At 36.3% G+C, this 24,510-nt stretch overlaps 1 protein-coding gene and 1 long non-coding RNA gene across 2 annotated transcripts; one reads left to right on the forward strand and one right to left on the reverse strand.

Moving 5' to 3' along the window:
• Positions 1 to 4,768: 4,768 nt before the first annotated feature.
• On the reverse strand, positions 4,769 to 6,106 carry LOC148285554 (uncharacterized). The gene has a single exon (XM_088243715.1). It carries the CDS (start codon positions 6,104 to 6,106, stop codon positions 4,769 to 4,771), a length of 1,338 nt encoding a protein of 445 aa, XP_088099841.1.
• Positions 6,107 to 13,741: 7,635 nt separating this feature from the next.
• LOC148285555 (uncharacterized) lies at positions 13,742 to 22,321 on the forward strand. Its single transcript, XR_015825565.1, has 5 exons — positions 13,742 to 13,765; positions 15,193 to 15,681; positions 18,766 to 18,882; positions 21,047 to 21,160; positions 22,122 to 22,321. It is a non-coding gene; the product is annotated as an uncharacterized LOC148285555 (long non-coding RNA).
• The last annotated feature ends 2,189 nt before the right edge of the window (positions 22,322 to 24,510 follow it).

The following is a 24,510-nucleotide window of genomic DNA, read 5'->3' on the forward strand; positions in this document are numbered from 1 at the left end:
AGATTCAAACCTTGTAAGTCCAAAAGAAAATCAAAGTGCATAAATTCACCCTATTTCCAGAATCACCCTATTCAAGACAAAAACCTAGCATCAGCCTGTTTAAAACCTGGCATCCTAGTCGAGACCTATCAATCAACCCATTAATCACACGGTATGAAAATCTAATCCTACATACGAGGACTAGGTCATTAATAACACACCGCAGCAGTAAAGGAGCAACTTAGCCCGATCTCCGGCCGATACACGCCTCCCAGCTCTACTCGTTAGTGTATTAGTAGATAAACCCCCTTCCCTTTTATGGAAATGGACAATACATGACTCGAGTTTGGTTCCGCATTGCCTCCATGAAGATAATCCGATTATAATTCTGTTACAATAAATATTACAGTGTAAAATCAGTTTTTCATGTCTATCTTCCCAGAAATCGAACTCGGGACCTCAAGTATGGTAAGTGAACGCGCCAACTACAACATAACATGCCGTACTTATATCCCCATTTTTTAGGATTTTTACTTGAAAGTAGCCATCACGTCTAAAACGCTTGTCCAAGATTCTGGTTCTTTTTTTCACACAGAACTGTAATGTATGTCTAATACCAAACAACAACAATCTGACGAATAAAGATATATATTTTATCAGCTGCTCAAATGCCGAATTAACGGAAAGCAAAATGTACCAAATATTTTGCCTTTTTCAGCAATTGTAAGTTTTACTTGAAAACGGACCATAATCACTGATGGATTGACTTTATCAGTTGTCCTCAATATAAACTGTATATTTACATGCTTTTAACTCTGCAATAACATCTATCGACGGTTCTGAAAATAATTGTACCACTTTTAAAAAAATGTCTATTTTTTTTTCTATGTTAAAAATGTGGCTATTTTTTTTCAAGTTTTTTTAGGTACTGTAAACTTTATTTTACACTGTTTTAGGAAAAAAAATCGATGTAGACTGAAACGAACCATGGTTTTTTTTGATTTTGTTACTGAAAAATATATTCAATTAAAAAGTTAGACGGCTACTTTAGATGAAGTAATTAGATTTAATATCCTTTAGAAAAATGGTCTGCTGGAACCGAGCAATATAATTTTTGGCTTCATTCATACACTACTTGATTTTACCCCCGCGGCTTTGCTCGCATGGTATTGAGAAAGCAAATGAATTAGTTTTGTCGTTTCATAATAAGAATTTTCTAGGTGATACAATATTTTTTTATGGGATTAAAAGTAGCCTGATCAATTGCCGGTCCTTTAACTATCGCTATGCAAATAAAGGGCGATCCTTAAGTCTATGGCTACGAGGCGTCGTTATTGTGTTTCAATATGATTAAATAGTGGTAAATTAAATCACTCATTCAATTTTAAAGTCCTTAAATAAACGACTTTCTTTATTTGTTTTTAAATATTTATATGTATGTATATTTTTAAGACTGATTCAATTCTTTTATCTCGTTAATTGTTTTTTCTGGAATGTTCGTCGATATAATTTCACATGCATATAATATCTTCAATTGTAGAATTACACATAATAGATAGAATTGCATTTGTGGAATTGGATGGTAATGAAGTTTGCTAGCATGGTCATGAAATATTGATGGATGGAAGACTGATGAAACATGAATTTGTGGGGGTCTTAGTCCATTGAACGACGACACACACATGTGCAATTTTGTCACCTGAAGTATAGAGCAACGACCGATGAAGCAAGTCATAATTTTATATTGAATACAATAAAACATATTCTGCAAGACCAACAGTATTGCATATTAGACATCCGTATGCATAAGAGCAACGTCCTGCAGAACATTAACTTCATTCCTACCATGGAGACATGAAGAACAAATAGACGCGGCCTATAAAGTGACCACAGGGCGTGGTAACGTCAGTCAGCCCAGTCAGCTGAATGCAGTCACTCAGTTCCAGAATGTAGTCCCAGTGCAGTCAGTTCAACTCCTCATCGTCGCTATGCTCGTGCTTTAGTTCTGTATATTTATTCATCATATAATAAATACACCTTTACACCAACATCTTGTCTTCTGTCAATTTCCATCTGGGGTAGGAGCTACAACCCTCAATCACCATAAATCCTATAAATTAAAATAGAAAAATAAAATTGAAATTATATCATTAGAAGCATCATCTGACGCGACGTGGCGAGCAGGTTATTAAGAAAAGAGAAAGGAAAACCCCTTAAAGTGTAAAATTAAATAATGCTTTATTCAGATGTTTGAGCAGTGGAGAAAAGAAATCATACCATATATTTATATGTAATATGTTCTGACTTGTGAATTGTTTTCAACATTTGTATGAAATGTTAAAAAAATATAAAAATACAATCTCCGTGAAGTAAATGCAACTGGAACATTAGACACAGAACAACCAAATTTCTTTCAGATTTTAAAAGGAACTTTGGTGAGGACTTTATATTTCTTAAGCTTGTTCTCGTTTCTCAGTATTTCAGTCGTAAACTGTCGTTTCTATGTTTTTTTTTAAAGCCTTGTATTTTTCACATCTTTGATTTTATCGGTTGGGATGTCTTTAATTATGACATTTACATTTTTCTCTGCCATATCTTCGAGTGCTGTGGCTCTCTTGTAGCTGCAACGCCCTTATTTTCTTTTTCTTTAGTTTGGTTATTTTGTCTTGTAACTTGATTTTCATGGATCTGTAACGTAATTTTCTAGCAGCTTTATTCGTTTGACGAAGCTGGTTTTTTGTTATATGTTGTTCACTATCGACTGTTGGGAGGTTGGGATTAAGAGCATTTTGCACATTATCGGCTGCATCCTCATCATAATCCTTTCTATTTTACCCTGCTTCTGTTTTTCTTCAGATAGTTTAGAGAGTTCTTTTGCCATCTTCATCTTTGCTCTCTCTGGGCTCTTGCACTCATATCTGCAATGCTGTAAATCTTTTTTGCTGATGACTACAGTCCCGGTTTGTTTTTAGTATCTGCATATGTTTGTTGCTTACGTAGCCTGTACTTGGTTAGCTTTTCTTACCTTGTTATTTTTTTCTTTAACTTTGCCATTGTTGTTTTTAGTTGTTAGCCTATAACAAATAATAAAGTAAAAATATCTTACGTGTCGGATAAGTGAGAAGCTGAAGAACAAAAACAAATAATTTGGTAAATTTTACAGCATTTTACAGATGGCTACTAAATTGTGTGCATATTTTTTTATATCTTTGTTCTCTAATTGTTTACCTTAAATGAATAAAATTCAAAAGTAGTAATATCGTCTTTGAGGAAGAAATTTACCTTGGATTCATTTAGTTACGTAAAAAACATTTTCCGAAAAATCTGTCTTTGATTGGAAATGTGAAATAAGGTTGCAATTTGTCAGTTTTGATTGAAAATTGGACTTGTTGCTGTAGGGTGAGTTATTAAATCATTCAGTTTGAATAAAAAATCGCTTTATTCAAATAAATATTTGCAAGGTATCTAGTAAGTTGATGGATTTAAAAACAAAAATATTTGGTTTCTTAATCAAAAAATATGCATAACAAAACATACGTTTTCATCAAAACCGAAATTATCCGCTTTTGTTTGACAACTTGTTACGTACATATAGTGGATGCTAGAACGTAAGAAATAGCTTTTTATCGATAATATTAGTTATAATAATAAACCTCCACGGATGATCCCAGATCCATGTAAAAAATAAACATTGCGAAAGTTTTGTTAGCCTCCAAACCTTTTTATTATTATCTGGCAAAAAATTAAAGGGTATAGAAGATAATAAAATAAAGAGTAATGCAATTTAAATAATCTTTCTCTAATGAGGAATTTCAGTGATGTTTAAAAATATTTTCTATTTTTATTAAAGAAATAAAAGACGAGTTATACTATACACGACACCTCGCCGTGCATACAGCTGAACTGTAGATAGGGGTGATTCTGCAGCTGCTATTTGACCGGCTATCTCGGGTAAGATAACTTTCTTCAGGCTGAGTCTGGGGCGATATTCTTCAAAGGGGCAGGCGGCGACATCGAAGGCGGAGAGGGCGTAGATTCAATAAAACACGCAGAGTCTTGATTAATACACACCTTTATTTATAAAAAAACACAGGGGTTTTATTAACAAATTTGTTCCGTGTCACGGTCGGGCACGGTACGAGACAGCATACATGGGCCGCAAGGGAAAGCGAGAAGGGGTCGGACTTTCCCGGCTTATATCGTAGCACGCTCTCCCATTGGCTGGAGAATTTTATATTTTGTTTTTACTCTCAAACTTATGAGGTCCAATAATTCCCTCGGGATATGTTTCACATATGAAACGAGTATGTAGGCCTCTTCTCCGTATCCTTATTAATGTACAAATGATACAGGGAAAAATCCTACATACTGATAAAAAGGGTGACACAAGTTTCAATGGGATTGGACAGGGTCTGATTCCCCGCCATCCGATACAAATATGTGGCTAGGGTCTCGATATTCTAACTTCTGGCCCTGCGAGTGACATAATTTACTGTCTTTATCTAAGGAGCAGCTAGTTAGATTACAAATCGAGACTTCTAGCCGAAAATAAGCATGAAAACCTGACATAAATAATACTGTAAAACACTGGCATCGTACACTCTCGTCCGAGCGCCATTTGTCGCCCTGGCGGCCACTCGGGAAGCTTGGGTCGCGGCCCGGGGTCCGACCGCCTCTCCGTGGTCATTTCAACAATTTTTCCCGTGCTGCTACCATCTTCGCCTGGGAGCCCGCAAAAGGGCCGCTCGGATTGGTGTCGATGTTTAATGCTCGGCGCTTGTTCGCCGCGTCACAGGCCGCGTTGTGTGACCCTTTGCCGCACGCGCGGCGATGTCCGATACACTCCCCCCGGTGTCGTGCAGTCGGCACCTGCTGGTCTCGCATCGGGCCTCGCCGCCGCGGGCGATGTCTTCGGGGGGCTGTCATCGGTGTGGCGTAGCAGGACCGCGATCTTCACCGCAGGTCTCGTGTACTCGCCCGTGGAGGTCCGCACTCCGACGGCTCGCACCTGGTCGTCCTTCTCGGGCATGGTTCCCGTGACGACTCCCCGGGGCCATTGGTTCCGTGGCATCACGGGATCGGTGATCACTACCACGTCTCCAACTTGTAGGGGAGCGGCCGCGATGCGCCATTTCTGACGTTCGCCCAGGCCCGGCAGGTACTTGCGCATCCACCGGCGCCAGAAAGCATCCGCCATCTTCTGTGCTATGCGCCATTGTTTGAGCAAACACACGTTTTCCGGTGCTTCGCTGTAATCCGCGAGGCAAGGCATGCCCCCGGATGACCCGATTAAAAAGTGATTCGGAGTTAAGGAAGCTCCATCACGGGGGTCTACTGTCACGTGTGTCAGCGGACGGCTGTTGACCGAGAAATCAGCCTCGGCTAGCGCCGTCCGTAACGTCTCTTCTCTAGGCGCTTGCTCTCTCAGTATAGCAAACAGCGCTCTCTTAATGGAACGAACTAATCGTTCCCACGCCCCTCCCATGTGCGGGGATGAAGAAGGGATAAACTTCCACTTAATCTTCACAGTGCTCATTTCATCTCGCACTTTCTTGTCCTCGGCTACGTCTCGGAAGGCGGCAGCCATCTCTTTATCGGCGCCGCGAAAATTTGTCCCGTTGTCAGAGTACAAGACAGACGGGTGTCCTTTTCTGGCGGCCATCCGCCGGATGGCTTGGATTGTCGAGCCGGTACTCAGTGACGTCACCAACTCGATGTGAACAGCCCTGGTTGTGAGGCACGTAAACAAGGCCCCGTACCTCTTCTCTTTGCGCCGTCCTATGGTCACGTGTAGCGGTCCAAACAGATCCACTCCGCAATGCAAGAAGGCGCGCATGTGATGTGCCAATCTCGTCGGCGGAAGACGTCCCATCAATGGCGGTTGCGGTCGCGCGCGATCGTTCTTGCACTTCGGGCAGTTAGCTACAATCCATCGAAGCTTTGTGCGTATTTTCATCACGTAGAAATCTTGACGCACATCTGCCATAGTCCTCTCAGTGCTCCCGTGATAGCACATCTCGTGCCGGTGTCTCAGCATCAGTTGTACGTACAGCTGCGCGGCGTCCAATATCATAGGGAATCCGATATTTTCCCGTACACCGCTGGCCGCGTATAACCGCGTTCCCATCCTTACCAGTCCGGTGTGGTCTAGCCGGGGCGCGAGGGCACTTACAAACTTAAATATTTTCTACTTGTTAATCATCATCATCGTTCTCTTTCCGCACCTAATGGTGCATAGGGCACTGCATTGGTACACCAATCGTAGCGTTTCTTGACCATTTTTGTTACACGACGGTAAGGTGATCAGTCTTACGATTCAGTTACCAGTCCAGGGACTATGAAATATTCTAGTGTGAAAACACCCTTTTTAAATAAATATTTCATATTAACCATGTTGGGAATCGAACCCGAGACCTCTTGCATGGCAGGCTAACGCGCTGACTATTACACCACGAGGTTGACATCGACTATTTAACTAAGCTAAAAAGTATTTTTTTAAATTTTTATATTACGTACTAGTGGACCCGACAGCCGTTGTCCTGCCCAAACGTTGGCTTGCCTGCTATTACCTTGGCAAAATACTTTTAATTGATAAGGAGGTACCTAGGTATGTGTTTATGATTGAATTCCAAAACATAAAATAATTTATTTTTTAAACATGGAATTCTTTTTGCAAATGTCAAACTCAGCTCTTCTCACTAACAGGGGTGCACTTTATTCATAAATGTGATTTACAAAAATGTATCAGTAAATATTAGTTAGTAGTACCAAATATCTGGTAAAAATAAATGAATAAAATGAATGTAAGAAAAGAATCTGATTGGGATTCAAAAACACAACACAACACAAAAAAACAACATCCTTCCATTTTTTTTTGTATATGGATTCTCGTCAAATGCAACTCTGGTATGTCGATGAAAGAAAAATTTATGCTTCTAACATTTTTTTTACGGATTCGATTGAAAATTTTAATATCTACGCGCAGCGAAAATTTTACATTTCGCTGGAAACCGCACGTAAATCGGTTAAGCCGTTTAAGAGGAGTTCAGTGACATCACACGTACAGAAGAATTATATATATATAAAGATTATCAGCGCTATGATTTTTTAAAGTTTTGTATTTCTGAAATTACTTCGCATGTGACTTCAGAGGTTCTCTTCCGCTTATTCTCGGTCAGTTCTGCCGTTGACGGTTAGTAAACCGGATATCTTTCACAGTCCTCTTATCATTGTTTAATTTATATGAACTATTGAGGTCGTTCAAAGTAGTTCGTTTTTATTGAAATAGTTTTTACTATTATCTTGTCCATTTTCAAAAAACTTTGCCGCACAATTTAATAGTCTAAATTTTACCGCGCGCAAGAAAATATTTACTAGATGTATAAAAGTAGATTTGTATGGAATTAAAAAAAAACATCTACCATTTATGAAATATATTAATAAAAAATAAATAAAAAATAGTTGTCTCTGTCATGCTCATAAGGGTGTCTGAGCGCGAGAGAGAGAGAGTATGTTCATAATTGTATATGCCGTACGACGTTATACCATGCGCATATTCACAGATACCACACTCGGTACAGGACTCGACTATTGTCTACGTGTAAACAGACAAAACATTGTCTAGAGACATCACCACCGAGATAGACGGGCAGGAACAATGATTACTCCCACAATCGCGCGTGGCCAACTTGTCACTCCCAAAAAAAATGTACCGAAAATGGCGGCAGAAAACTGGCCTTTGCATTATTTAGTTCGTCTAAAATGATGAACACAAAATATCAAATAAAAAAAGTACTCGCGTAAAATAAATTAATAAATTACATTTTCTTAACCCATTGTATTTTTTTTCATATACACAACAGGCGCGTGCGGTGACTTTTATCAGTAAGGATGCTGACAAAAAACCATCATGTTCCTTATTTTAGCAGGTTTATCCAGAATTATTTAATAAGCTATATAATTTGTCCATTAGAGTAATAATAATTAATAGTTCACTATCAATAAATTGACGGAGCACAGGCGCGTCTAGAGGTGAAGCTGTAAATTTTCTTATTTTCTTCTTTTTCCACTCCTAAGTGGAGCATGTGGACATCACCAGACGCTTCCGGGAGACCTTATCGTTAGCCAGCACTCTCACCTCCTCCAACGTCAATTCCGCGTCCCTTAGTTCCGCCGAACAAAGCTGAAAGATCACCATCGATAGTCTTCCAGGACGGTCCCCTTAGGTGTGAAAAGGAGATAACAATATAAACATCAAAACACCCAAAACAAGACCCGAGACAATCGTTCATAAATTTGGGCCAAGTATCAATAATGCGCTACTTACTTTATGATCATTAATAGAGTAGTTTTTTCTTTGCATTATACAAGTTGGATGCTTCTTATCTCTCCGAGTCTCGAAAGAGAAATCTACAACCTTATGAACCTAAAGCGCATGCGCGAAAATTTTGACAAATGCTATGGGAACTAGACGCAACTCGATAAGCAGCATCCCGCGTATACAACAATACTATCAGGAACAAGATACCCAGATACTCAGTACGTACGTTGGTATAGGAAATACGCATATGTAGCTAGGTATGTGTACTGAAGATATTGTTTGAATCGCGTGCACCCAAACGTTCTCAGTGAGAATTTTAGGAATACATATTTGAAGGTTTTTTTGCGTATTTATAATGTTTTTTTTGTAAAATTTATATTCTTTTTTAAATTTCAAGGAATGCGCCGCATCCACAGTATCTATGGACGGAACGCGCCTGATACACAATCCTCTAATACAAGGCAGAATTTGAAAAAAAGTTAGCACATTTGGTTTAAATTTAATATAATCTTTTTTTAAATCCACATCCTGTATATTTTTAATGCGTTTGTGTGAGTTTTGCAAAGGCGCCAGCTTTAGTTAAACAACCAGTACGCACCATTATGCTCATGTTATCGTATAACAACGAAACAGAGGAGTTTTTTTCGCAATGTTAGACACAATCGAGGCGCCAGTACAAGTCGCCGCTCTGGCGCTGGAGCAAAAAAAGCCTTCTCCGAATTAATAATATAATTATTTGTGTTTTCTAAATATCAGATTTCTTGCAGACAATAGGGACGTTAATTACAGAAGTGAAATATATTTACCGAATTCAGACATTGAAATAATGGAAACCAGTTGTTCTAAACTGAAATGTTCTAATATTGTTTCACTTAACAACGTTTCAGAAAACAATAATAATATTTTAAATTACTCTAATAACTATCTCATTTTCTTGTTTAAAATATATACGTGCCAAAACCACATAATTTTATTGTAAAAAATATGAAATTTTCCCACCTGGAGCATATTGAGACGAAATGGGGCAAGCTCGTCGCACTTATAGGAAGCTCAATCCTAGTTGAGGCCATCCAACACACTCAAATAGCCTAAGTAATAGTGGGTATCGACAGGCTTCTGAAGGATACAATCATCATCATCATCATTCCCTTTCCACACCTAATGATGCGTAGGGCACTGAATTGGTACACCGATCGCAGCCTATCTTGATGTGTATCTGAAAAGTGTTAAAATCGTCCGATTTAAGTCAAATATGTGCCGTTCTGTTTGATGATTTATTGCTAACGAGAATCTAACTTCATAATGCCCCTCTCGTAGAAGCCTTTGTCCCTATTGACAAAAAACTCGGACAACCAATTTTCACAGGCCTCTATTGATGCCAAATTTGTAACCCTAAGCGCGTTGGCCATAGACAGGAACAGGTATTAATCACTTGGTGCTAGGTCCCGACTATAAGGTGGATGTATAAAAACTTCTAATCCGAGCTCCCGGAGCTTCTGGCGCGTCATCAAAGATGTTTGCGGCCTGGCGTCGTCCTGATGAAACACGACCCTCTCATATTCACCAATGCTGGCCGCTTTTGTTCGATCGCCAGCTTCAAACGGTCGAGTTGTGTAAAGTAGAGAGCAGAATTCAGCGTTTGGTCATAGGGAAGCAGCTCATAGTAGAGTATTCCCTGCCAATCTCACCAAACACACAGCAATACCATCCTGGCCGTGAGTCCTGGCTCGGCCACGGTCTGGGGGCCGCTTCGTTGGCTTTTGACCACGATCTCTGTCACTTGACATTGTCGTAAGTGACCCACTTTTCATCACCAGTTACCATCCACTTCAGAAATCGGTCGATTTTGTTGCGATTCAGCAGCGATTTGCAGATGGAAATTCGGTTCATGAGGTTTTTTTGCGTCAGCTCGTGTGGCACTCAAACATCGAGTTTTTTTTAAATCCAGCCTTCTGCAAATGGTTCAAAACGGTTTTATGATCAATATTCAGCTTCTGCTAAGACTGCTAACACGATGGTCTATCTTGATATTTTCCATGATTTTATCGAAATTTTCGACGACAGGCCTGCCAGAGCGTTGTACATCATTCACTTCCACTGCACCAAAACGAAATCGCTCGAAAAAGTACCGCCTCGTAAACATCGCATTTTTTTATGGTCGCTTTCGACGCGTTTATCCGTTTTAGGTAGTAAGAATGTAAAATATGGCGAATTTCTTCCTTTGAGACTTCTATACTGGACGCACAATAGTTCATGACTGAACCGACCAAGCGCAAAGTATTGTATGCTGTAGTAAAAAAAAAGTTTGTAGTATACACTTACACCTTTACAACGCCGTATCGTATGATTCAATGTGACTAATAATGAAAGAGATATACTTAGATGAAAAAAAAGGCGCGAAATACGAAATTACTTTTTCCCCAACCGATCAAAACATCGTTTCACTAATTTCTTTTACTTTGTTCATCATCTCTATTGCTGTACTCCTAAACCTTCATTCAACTGACTTATCGCTAGTCATCCGATGTGCATTATATTAATACGCAGACATTTAAATACATATTTCGATAAGTTCGTGGACAAGAAGATGAATATAATAAATTGGAATCCAAAATTGATACGTACAACGATGAATTGATAGTGAATCTGGGAGAATTAGAGGAAGATACCTCAGTCGAATCATTTTCCGATTGATCAATTTGTGGGAATATGTATGGTCAGTAGGGCGTTAGGGTAGGGCGCGGTTGGGCGACCGCCCAGGGCGCCAGAAATAAAGGAGCGCTGCAGGCGCCCCATTTTATCCTCTCGCTCATCGAGCGAGTCCAAGTTACTCGTAAATTTCCTAAATCTAGCAATAAACTCGCTATAGTGGCCCATGATGAGCCTTTAACTTCTCCAAAAAAGATATTTGAATTTGAATTTTTCGATAGCCTTTTAGACACTACCTTAATTTCACTCAGTGAAAGATTTGAAAAATTAAATGAGGACACGAAATCTTGGTCTTTTCTGTTCAATATAAAAAAGATTCCGGGAAAACCAGACCTTCTCAAACTCTGTGGTAATTTCCAATTGAAATTAACAGTAGATTCTAAATCCGATATAGATGGTTGTATGTTGTGTGATGAACTCATAAGTCTGAAATTATTTTTGCCTGATCAGAATGTATTTAATCCTGTCATTGTTTTGAATTTTATGAAAGATCGTAACTTACAAGAACTGTATCCAAATGTATGGATAGTGTTGCGAATATTGATCACTATACCTGTAACGGTTGCTAGTGGGGAAAGGAGTTTTTCTAAGCTTAAACTGATAAAAACTTATCTACGATCGACAATATCTCAATCTAGATTGACAAACTTAGCATCTTTGTCAATTGAAAACGAAATTTCGGAAGACATAAACTTAAGTATTTAAATAAAAGAGTTCGTTGATAGAAAGGCTAGAAAAGTACAATTTTATTAGTATTTTTTTTTAATAAATGGTTATTTCATTATAAACCTTGCTTTTTTTCGTATGGGTTTAAAGGGGTGGAAGATAGGGGGCGCCGTAGAAATCCCGCCCAGGGCGCTGGTAGTGCTAAAACCGGCCCTGTGTATGGTATTGATAAAATTTGACAAATGACTTTGAATAATGTATTGTAATTTTTAAAAAAAACCTTTGAATGTATTTTTTTAGGTTCCTGGGGAATTGTATCCCGTGATTTGACTAAAATAAATTTATTTTATTGAAGTATGGTCAGGTAAGTTAGCAAGTTTTAGAAACCTATCATTAAGATAAATAGTTTCTGACGTGTTATTATAAAATGCTCCATCGCATTACATATTATAAATTTGATTAGATAAATAAATAAACTTGAATACTTCTGAATTAAATAAATAAACACATTAATATTTTTGTATGCTTACTTCATTTTATGTTTTTATTTTTGTAAATGGCCTTCGTGCCGTTTATTTAAATATTAGTAAATAATATCCAAGAAATAAAATATACGATGGAGAGAAGAACTCTGTATTCAATATGTATACTTGTGCGGGTACTGTGATCGCCTCAACTTGGGCTGCGTTATCTAAACCTACGCAATTCTTGGCCCGAAAGCGGAAGAAGGACTCGGAGGAGAAAATGGCGGAGCGCGCTAGATCGAAATCACTTAGAGAGAGTGAAGATGACCCATACCAAATGGACACTTGCAGAAGTGGCTAAAGGCACTGAGATCGTATTAGACAAACGATCACTGTCACCTTGACTGTGATTACAACTGCGGAAAAAGCAACTTTAATAAATTATGCCTACGCGTAAACCTTTCCGGATAACGGGTTAGGCATTCAATGGAGTGGTCGAGTCAGACATAGACTGCGTGAAGGAAATGTGGTGTGATCTAATGAGGAATTTCAGCCCAACGGGAAATTGGATACAAAAAATGTTTTCTTACGCGCGGTAAACATAAGAGCATTAAATTATACGGCAAAGTTTCTGGAAAAAGTACGAAAAAAATATTAAGAAATACTTTAATCAAAACTGTTTTCAACGTCGTCACTATTTCATACGAATCAATTAATGATAAGAGAGTTGTGGAAAATTTCTGATTTACTCACCGTCAACGAACCAATCGGCAGAACTGACCGAGAAGAAGCGGAAGAGAATTTGAGACATCACACGTGAACTAATTTCAGAAATAAAATACTTTAAAAATCATCGCGCCGATAAAACGATACGTAAATATATTTATTTCTTGCTTAGTTTAATAGTCTAGTAACCAAAAATAACAATAAAAAAACACTGAACTTCCTCGTTCATTTCTAAATATTCAATAACCGCCCATTCCTATCTTTCACTCTCGGTATTCCCACGGAGCCTGCTTCAAACATTTCGTAGGCAGTCAACATTCCTGACGGTCCTCTGACACTGGCCAAAATAAAAGCGGTCGTGCCTGAGTCAACCTATGCCAAAAATGCTCAGGCTTTACAATGACGTGTACCTACCTACATATTAAAAGTCAGCTCGGTTGATGTGTTCCTATAGAAATAACAGTTATACGAAAATATGTGATCAGCTTACTTTGAGCATTCAATCAAACCCAAGACGATATTGTCTTGTCTTTCTACGAATACATTTTATCGCACCGAAGTGTTCACTATATTATTTTTTAATCAATCGACACAGGTAATTTGTTTGTAGTAAATTATGTTGTTTTGTATATAATTTTTAGTATTATAATAACGGGCCTATAATTTTAAACCCCTTTCTTCAAAATTTACGTAAATAAGACAAAGTATTTTTATGCTTATGAGAATATCATCTTGATACTAAAGTGTCACTAAACACGATACACCTGAAAGAAAGCTCTTACAGTCTTTTATCTTCCACCTACGACAGGTCACACCATTGTTCAAAATCCCTTAAATAATACGCACATCTATTAGAAATTCAGTTTATCTGGATTCAGCTCAGAAACAGTACTTCACCATGGTAAACATCGCATGTATTAAATATGTGTAATAAAATCTAATTTTACTCGGATTTTTTGTCATTTTTAGATTAACTATCTTGAACCTACAAACAAAGCATTTAAAAGATAATTTTAGTTTAGTTTTAAAAAATCCCAGTGAAAAGTATTCTACATATTACAAAAATAATTTAGTTGGTGTTTTCCAGAAAAACGCGTTAACCATACGACGTATATTTGTGCTCTTGTGAATTTTCACTAAAAAGCCGTAATATCCTTAATAAAACAATTAAAAAAAAAACAAATTGATAGTGATATCTTCATAGCTAAATAGCTGCGATGAATTAAAAATATATATTCGTCGTAATTAATTGATAAAATAAACAAGATTCTTATTTATTCACGAATTTAATTGACTAATTCTACTTGTATGCAATTTTCATTATTTGATTTGATCTCATATACCTACATACTATTGTATTTTTTACAACAATAATTTTTATAGGTATATTAAATAAAATTAAAATTTTGTAATCATTATATACATCTGTACCTTAAAGCTGAAATGCTGGAAGTCACATTTGATATTGTTCAGGAGAGCGGTTTGAAGTTGAAAAACTGTTTCAAATGTATCTCTCGAAGTAAAAACACAATTAATTGCTGTTTTTTTTTATTTTAAGGGGGTTTTTGATAGTAATATTCAAGAAATAAAAATTCAAAGTATGGACTATCAAATAACTATGGGACTTCAATGTTTTTTGTTCCAACCGCCCGGCCCGCGCCCTAATTCCTCCTCGAACTTTAGTACAAAAAATAATGTAGACTATTGAATGAAAAACAATGTATTTATTAAACTTTCTTAAGGTAAAAATATTAAATGACGTACCATTAATTAAAACAAAAAATAAATTTACTGACATGATATTAATAGCAATAAAACAGTAATTGAAAGTAAACAGTTTTGAAAAAAAACAAAGTAATATAATGAAATTTAACGGCACAAGAAATGACATAATGCCTAGGTATAGTTAATTATTACAATAAGGCTTAATCTTGTGCAAAATCCCTCGCTGCGTCAGAGGTAGTTTTTAAAAATTGTGGAATTTATTCGGTATCTACTGCTTTAATACCGGCAAACCGTTGAATTTTGTTGGAAGCATGAGTATTATTACTGCACTACTGGTGTTTTAGAACAAGCTATTTCAGTAGTGGTATACCGGGGGACTTCAATATTTTAAGAATTAATAGAATCTGAATAAATGAACAAAATGACATTCGTAACTCAATTTTGAAAAAAATGTGACTTCCAGCCTTTCAGCTTTAAGGTACAGTTATTATATTTCGCGAAAATTTATTTTCAATTGCCAAAATATGTCCAATAAAAACGTACTTTTGATTTCATCTAAAAAGAAATAAAATATGTTTAGTATCTAATACTGTTATTTTTCAGTGGATTTTAAGACCCATGTTTCTTTTCTGGGGTTTGGCTGCGTTAACTTATATTGTAGAATGTGGGGGTCAAAGTGACGTTCGAAACCAAAATACATCATATCAACAGAATATTGCTAAACCTTTTGGTAGCTGGTGCTTGGGTCGTCAATGTAAAATCGGTCTGGATTCGTTTAATGTGGACTTACAACTCCCCGATGGTCGGATGTTTTACGAGGAGACCGATTCTCCATTTTATCTACATAAGGAATTTCAGCGTGAAAAAGAAATTAAAAGATCACAGAAATACCAGCCGGCCCAAGATGCGAGCGATTATCTTGACACAAACCTTCTCGAAAATAATCAACAAGACTATCGAGACGCTGGAAATTTGAATTCATGGGACGCATTAAAAAGAATGCTGCAATATGGATCTTCAATCCGAAGACTGAAAAATTTTGCAGCTAAAAGAAACGAGTTAAATATGGTTAATAATAAAAATGCTATACCTGTAAGTATTTTTTTGTCTACAAAAGTTTTTCTTAAAAGTATTTACTGTCTGAATTTAACTTTATCAATAATTTATTGTGGTGTTTAACGCTTATAAATTACTCGATTACTAAGCTTAACCGAGTTGCGCAGTTTAAACCCACATTGCGCGAGCTGGTACGCGGCAAGACATACATCCCCTCGATTTAGAGTTTGTTTGCCCCGTAATTCAGTGATAAGTCTCAGAATCGATTCCCGATGGATTGTTTTTTTTTTCGAAAAAAACCACCATTTGAATTCTGGTGATTTCCCTAATATTTATATTTCAAAGCCATTTTATTTTATCATATAACTGTGCTTTAACCCTTCGTGGGGCGTGTGTTATGAATCGACACAACCAGAAACGACCCGTACCTGTGAACTAGTGTGAACCTGCCCCGACTCTCTAGAAAATCAGCGTTGAGTTGGGGCACTGCCAAGTTTATGTCGCTGAATAGGCGAGCGAATATAATCATTTGATTTGACTATATTTGTTAATCCAAAAAGGCGCTGTCTGTGTTTGTCGCGAGTTTTAGGAACATTAAAAGTTATGAGATTCGTTAAATCAAGGACGTCCAACCGGCAATTGAAATTTTCACATAAAATCATTGATCCACTGATGATGATTTTAAATTAAGTTTAATCAATAATTAATTTGATTAAGGGGAATCGACAGTTAAAAGTTTATAAATCTTAAGATACGTTGATAAACTTTTATATTATAGGAACTTTCACTATTATTGTTTATTTTATTACTGTAGGTTTATTAATTTTTATAAATAAGCTCTAACTGATTAAAAATTAATTTTTTAACAATATCCTATAAATTTCTACTTAATCTGAGCCTTATATATATATATTTTTTACTTTTATTGAAATTTTTGTATGAGAAATAAATTGGACGTGCGTTTCTTATAGATGCATTTTACAACCAAAAGGTTTTTCAATAAGAGCGATAGAATTTTGACAGTGTGTAGCGGCCATGTTGGCTGCCAAATTTTAAGGTCATAATAATTGATGTTGTCAAAATTATCATAGAACGATAAAGTGTTGAGCGACGCGTGCAAATTATCAAACTTAACTATCAAAATGAGTACTCAGTTCAAGGTACGTTACGCGCGCGACGTGATTTTTACTGTGCACACAATCGTCCTGTTAAGTCCGCTATTCGTAGTTCGGTTGACAAATTTAAATCCACTGGCTCAGGAAAAATCAAACAACACCCGTACGTTGTCGAAACGTGGGGTCTACGTGAGGAGAACGAACGTGTTCAAGATAACTCGAGGCAGTCAATTCTTAGTCGCGCCCATGAACTTGGCCTTTCGCAGATCTCAGCTTAGCGAATTTTGCACCGAGACATTAAAAAAAATCAATTTAAAAACATTATTATCAATGAAAATGTATCATATAAACCGCAAGGTCTTTGTTAAATAATTCATTTAGAAAAAAATAAAATATTGAGTTGGATTTCGCGGTCCAGTTATCGAAAATTGGACCTCTCGGATACGCGCTATCCAGTGCCGGCTAGTGAAGCCGCGGTTGTCATTCCTAGACTGTCACTCGAAGCGGGAGACTGATCATCTTACATTCGTGTGACGATCGGTGTACTGATGCACCATTAGGTACGGAATAGGGAATGGCGATGGTGACGATGAATCAAGTCTAAGTTCAATGTAAACAAGACAATTACAATGTGACCTGTATTATTCGTTTTCTTCTTAAGGTTTACAACGTAAGTCTGTTATGTTGGTAACAATACATTTATAAATGTATGTAATTAGTTTGATCGGATGACAACAAAATACTACAAATTTCAGTATTTTAGTAACTACTTATTTTTAATATTTATATATATTATGTATCTTTACAGAGAAGAAGTAATATTTTGGAAGTCAAGGTATTTACAAGGCTTATGACCTGCTACTGGCTGGTTAATGTGACTGCTTATAAACTTAATGTGTAACACCACCATGCCTCTATTTGATTATCTACATCTCTGTGTTACGATTCAATTTTCTCAGGATGAATATAATATATGGCTTCACGGAGACATTTCGATCCCCGGATAACAATGGAATGTTAACATCTACTGTCTATTAAGTTAAATTAAATTTGTTCTTTGGAAAATGGAATAATCTATAATATTTCTAGAACTGATTGATTGCGTCTGTTCCTTATACTCACGCACAGGAATTTGATCCTTATTATCGTGGTATCAACGCTAAATCAGGGTCGTTTTCGTCTGTTCAAATTTTGCATTCGAATTATGAATATACATTGCGAATATAATATACATTGCAAAAGTAAATAAGTTGTATCATCAATAACATTTTATTTTTATTATGGATAACTTATATATCGCCAAAATTCATGAATATTGATTTTAATTTACATTACGGATACTTAATATTGTGCATCTGAGACCCTAATTAACTCATTATAGGACACTTAGAATGACGTGATAAATAAACGTAACAGCGAATTGAGGTTTTTATTTAAAAATATTTCGTATTAATAATAAGTCTTATTTCACTAGAGTATCAGGTAGATCAGTCTTCCACTAAGCTTTTTTCAATGCAATATAAAAAAAATGTCTTTAATAAAAACTATTGTATTCAATTTGAAGGCGTAAATAGACAAAAATAAGTGTCCTATAAAGGGTGAAGCAAAGCCCTAAGAGCCAATCAACGATTTAAAAAGACCATGAGGGTAGATTTATTTAGGGCAAATTTTCTAGCATGTTTGTTGCCTGCTAGTTCATATAAAATTGTTTTTAAAACATGTTAAAATACAGTAAGGTACCGACGAAAATACTGCACATTTTCATACTAATATGTACATTTGAGTTCAGAGAAATATTTTTTACTTTATAGTCGATTGAAGATAACTTTGTTAACTTCCCTTTATATTCGGGGGCCCTGTTTTTGTTTTTCAAAGCAAATAGGCCTTCATAGTGTAAGTGATATTGTCATCCGAATCATTTTGTAAATACTCGTATGTGTAAACAATATTATTTGAAATATCTGTAAGTTTAACATTATAATACTTTTAAAAAAAATGTTTTCAGGACTTCAGTAAAAACGAAAACAGTGCATATTCTGTGACGAGAAGGAGTAGTGCGATTGAAAACCTTTCCCCAGACTCTCTCATCGCTCGTCCCCCGAACTGCGCGTGCGGCAATAGGGTACGTATAATTGCTAATTACACGGACCAAAAACCAGAACACTGAACAAACTGGTCAGAAATTTGATCCGTGTCATATCAGGCCCCGAACTTACAATATCGTTAAGGACAGAAGTAAATAATAGAACAGATCGATTTGTTATGAAAACAATTTACAATATCATGACTACTTAAAATAATATTTATTTATTATTTATTCGCTCACTAATTTTTGAAATTCTAGAAATGGCCTCAATTTTATTTTATGGCGATTTAAAAAAAATGTACCTTTTTTCCACAGATGCACGCATATATTTATTTGTTTTACAGAAACAAACAGTCGACAATGATATAACAACAGAGACAGACCAGCGAAGTTTCTAAATAAAAATTATACATATTAAATTGTGGTACAACAAAAGGGTGTGTTTACGAGTATTTGTATGAGAGTAAGTGTAGAGGCGTGTTTGTGTGTATTTGTGTGGGAGTCAGTGTTCAGGTGTGTGTAAGTGTGCGCATCATTAAATAGCAAGTGGGATCGTATCGCAGCCAGAAAGAATGAGAATATTTGAGAATATTAACAAATCATTTATAGTACAACCCTTGTGAGAACTTTAGAAACAAAGAGATCACTCATACAAAGTTCTTTAAATAATTTATAAGATGGAGAACGACAAACGTAGTTTGAAATAATCTTAGTAAATATAGGTATACAACCACTTGCCGGCTTTTTATGTCTAACGGTTTAGAGACGTATCCGTCTCTTCGTCAGGACACTCACTACACCAACATGCAAAAACACTTTCACCTTTACCATCACTGTAGCGTACATAGTATTTACGAAAAAATACACGCAGAGTTAAAGTGGACGCAAACACAAACATAAATAATATCATACAGGTAGTTTGATTCATTCTACGAGTTAGTGATACACACCTTGAGTAAAAAAAATGTAATAGAGTGAGCCGCTGATGTAAGAAGTTTTCTTTATTTCTTAAGACATCAAAATAAAAGGAGTCTAAAAAGTGGCATTTTGGATCACATTGAACGCGAAAATTGTTTAAAAAAATATTACATATATCGAGGTTTGAAGTTTATCACTATCTGAAAATTATTATTATTTTATTTTTTTTGTTAGTAAAGATATAACTTAATCGCATTATGAATTCGAACAGATTTTAAAACTACCGAAATGCAAAAAGTTTACACGCCGCGGAACTGATTCCGTTGAGCGCCTGACTTTGACAAATACATTAAATCAATGCTACCCATTTATTACAAAACCAAGAGCAACTCACCCCCTTAGATGCTTATTTAATAAGGTTTAATTCATGTTATAAAATTTAATTGGACTGATTTTTCTACTTAAATACGAAATGACAGCCGGTTTAGCGCAAAAAATCGACTTTTTAGAAAACTTCAAGCTCTGGTTGAGGGCCAAAAGTAGTATCAAATATTTTTTGCATTCCGAGTAATCCAAAAGGTAACTTTTTAGACCCTTTTCATTTCAGAATTCAGAAAAAAAAATATCGGCAGACCCTAATGTTGTAATTAGTATAAGGACGTATAAGCACAAAGTTTTACTGTTACATTTTGTATAGTACAATCACATTACTTATTCTGTGTAGATCAATGCAAGTATAATTCTTAGACAGTCAGGACCAAAAGCAAAAACTCTAGCTGCAATGAGGAAGTTCAGTGCTTCGGGAAAATGGATTTACAAAATGTTTTCTTAAGCGCGGTAAAAATGCAAGCATCGCGGCGATGATTCTCAAAAATATACGGAAAAATTGATAAAAAATAATTTGATTAAATTGAACTACTTTGATTGATGTGATGTAACTTGTTCTCCGAAACCAACCAATGCCAAAGTGTTTTGATACATTCACGGTTACCGGGAAGCCAACCCACCAATCAGGACAACTCACCGACGTCACAGGCGGAATAATTTTAATATCACAAAATTAAAAAACATCATAGCGCTGATAATAATAATACATGAAAATATGTCATTTTTAAATTTGGCTTAGCTTGATAATCTATTAACAGATATTTTTTAAAACCACTGAGCTTCCTCATTGTAAATTATTTCAATGCAAACCAGATTTAAAAAAAACTTTCATGCTCTTCTCGTTGCGAATGGGAGAAGACGGTGAAGCTAAATAACTTTTTACGTTGTATTTCAGACTTACATAAAAGATCTCGGCCTGCGTTTCTTTCCTCGGTTCCACCCGTCCATGGAATGTAAATCGGAGTCCTGTTGGATGGAGCCTTATATTTGCAAGAAGAGGGTTTATTATGTGAGTCATGCCAACTTGTCGAATACTTTTATTTACATAAGTCAGATCCCTTGAGGATATATAATTTTTCTTCTTCTTGGTTAAGATCGCTCGATTTGTTGATTTAAATCCTGATACGCTGAATTCCAGCTGTCCTTTCTCTTTGGCAGTCTTCGGGGTAAACGGTGACCAGCTGAGATTTCATAGGCTACGGTATAGGCAATTCTAGAGCTGTCTATTCTATGGACGTGACCTCTCCAGAATCTTCTCCTTCTGCTCGCAATGTCATGGGTATCGCAAGTCCGTCTGATATTTTGATTTTGGGTTCTATCCCCCAGGGTTTTTCCTTCGATTGCCCTTAGGACTTTCATATCAGATGTTTTGAGTAGATTTTTTGTTTTTACCGTATCAGCCTTATTCTCTGCTGCATACATCATGATAGGTCTTACACACGTTTTAATCCGGACCTTGCCTTAATAGTAAAAATATAATAATGTGTATTCGATGTATATGTATCAAGCTATGAATTAAAAACTCTGGTTTATAAATATATATTTTCATTTACTCAAATCATGTATAGATTAGTCTTAATAACTCTCAAGGGGATGAAATTCAGTTTTTGTCTTTAAACATTTGGATAAACTCAAAATACTGACGATTTATCTTAGAAATTTATTCAATATTTTATTTTGCTGTCTTTGTAATCTGTTTATGTCATTTTGATTTCCTGTTCCCATAGTAGTTGCATATAGCATGTTTTTACATAGGCTTTGTACATTCGAATTTTTTCCGTTTTTGTAACAAAATTTTTGATTTTTAAAAAAAGACTCGATAATGTCGCCACTTTGCGAATTGAATTGTTGATATAAATTGTCCATGTCAATTGTCTGTCTATTGTAAATCCTAAGTATTTAACATGTTCAATTTCAGTTAGTCGTTCATTATTTATGTAAGCATCTGCTAAAAATCTGGTTGTTTTCAGATATGGGTGTTAAAGGAAAGAGAAGATAATGATTTCACTATTCCTTTTGCTCCTCTACTACCTCCATCATTAAGGACTAATTTTGTCTTCAAGGAAGTAGAAATCACAACGTCTTGTGAATGTACCATTTGAGGAAAAAAAAATGATCACACTCTTCTGAATTCTGCTAACTAAACCCACCGACCGAACGCAAATCGACCTGGACAATGCAAATGATAAAAATAGTATTATCTTTCAAAATCGTTCAAAATAATCTAATGTTTACAATTTAAGTATTTACTATAATTATAATGTAAAATTTTGTAAGTAATAAATTCGAACATCTTTGTGTTGACATTTTTCTTTATTAGGAAATTTTACGAAACATGTGCACTGTCCAGTATAGTACCAATATTAAGAAACACGTATAATAAAAGTAAATCGACTTCTCCAATTATAAAAAAATTACATAAATGACCAAAAAAATATGCAAGTACAAAAGGAAAAAGGACAGGAAAAGGAAAGGAGAGCAGGGAGTGTCCTAGAAAGATCAAAGCTCAAGTTAAAACCAGATTAAAATTATTGGTATCGATAGCATCATTCTGATTCTTATTCTTATTTTTAGAGGTGGTCAGTGCTATGTTTTATGCTTCAGACGTCACCTGTGAAGATCTATCGTGACGGGTCCCCGTGGATAGTTCTCACCCTCTAAGCCCAGGTCCATAAAGAGCCTGGCTACTGTGTAGAAGGTGAGAGTTCTCATTTTTCTAAATCTCTCCCTGCAAGGCCAGATCCGTTAAGTATCGGGCTATTAGTTAGGGGGCGAGCTTTGAAAAATCTTCAGGTTTAACCAGTGGTCCCCCGAGGATGCGGCTTATTTTATGGTGAAAGCATCACATTCACATATAATGTGAACTTATCTGCACTGCAGAACCTACACCTAGAAGTTTAGAAAGGTTCATTTTAGCAAGATGTTTGTTCAATCTGCAGCGCCCTAGGCGGGCTCTAGTGAAATCCTTTTTATTGATTTTGGCTGAGCTTTATTAGGTCAAAGGCAAACTTTTGCGAGTATCGTTTTATCAGTTCATTTACATTACATTTTACTTTTTTTTTTGCACCACAACAGGCCAGAAGGCCTAATTACAGTGGTGAATTACATCACAGAGCACCCAGGCTTGAGAAAAATTACATTTTAATGTTTGTGTTCTCACCGGGAATTGAACCCGGAACCTTCCGTGCGTGAATCAAGCGTCTTGACCACTACATCACGGAGGCTGCCAGTCCTTCGCATGGTGCTGACCAGGTACTTTTTGCAAAAGCACTGCGCTCCGTTTCCTAGCCCAAGACCTAAGCTCGTTATGAGGAGCGCATTTGGGCACAGTAGGGCTCAGGGCTTATTAGGGCTGTGTCAGCTCTCAGCCTTGCCAATTCATCAGCTGCCTCGTTACCGTCGATGTTTGAGTGTCCAGGTACATAAATTGATGTCACACCGTTACACTCGCTGACACAATTAAGGGACTGTAGGCATTCCAAAGTTGATTTAGAATTGATATCAACAGGGCTCAGTGCTTTTAGAGCAGCCCGACTGTCTGAGAAAATAAAAATTCTTTATCGATAGCATCATACTGAAATGTATAAAAGATGTTAAAGGAATAAATAAAATAAAAGTAATAAAAGATCACTTTAAGCACACATTCATACACATACAATTATTGTAAGTTAACATAATCTAAATAACTATAGTATCATAAGATCTAACATCACTTGGCATCGCGCGTTGCGGCATAAATATAGCGAGCCCTCATTCTACCCTAAAAGCACTACCCCAATAAAGCAAGGATTATATTACCTTGACTCTGCAAATATCACCTTTGGTAATTTAACATAGAGAAGGTATAAAAAAAGGTAATTCAATTCTAGTTTAGCAGTTAGTAAAATAATACACTCAAATATCCTTGCATTGGTGTGTCTCTATAGGCTACCGAAGGATACAACAGTGTGTGTTTATTAAACACGTAGACCCAATTTCCACGAATCGCCCAAATCCACACGGCTCGGAAAAACTAGGGTGGGCTGAAAATTTATATATTATTTTGTACTTATTTAAAAATCATTCCAGGGCTACTCTTAGTTCTCAGCAAAATGAAATCAAGAGGAGATAAGTCACCTTATTTCGTTTGCCTGGCATTCAAAAAATAATTTAAATAAAAAAAAAAATAGAATTCCGTAACTAACAACCCACCCTAGGTTATATTATTGTGCCGTGTGGATTTTTACCGCTGTGTGAAATGTGCCGTACTTCCAAGTATGATTTATGACCGGATATAAAGTATACCTAACGCAGGTATAGAATGATATTTAAATTTATTATTGAATATATTTTTTTTGCGAACAGTAGAAATTCCTGCAA

This window comes from Micrasema longulum, unplaced genomic scaffold (genome assembly GCF_059751315.1).
Source record: "Micrasema longulum isolate JH-2025_06_02 unplaced genomic scaffold, ASM5975131v1 h1tg000024l, whole genome shotgun sequence".
Classification (NCBI taxonomy): domain Eukaryota; kingdom Metazoa; phylum Arthropoda; class Insecta; order Trichoptera; family Brachycentridae; genus Micrasema; species Micrasema longulum.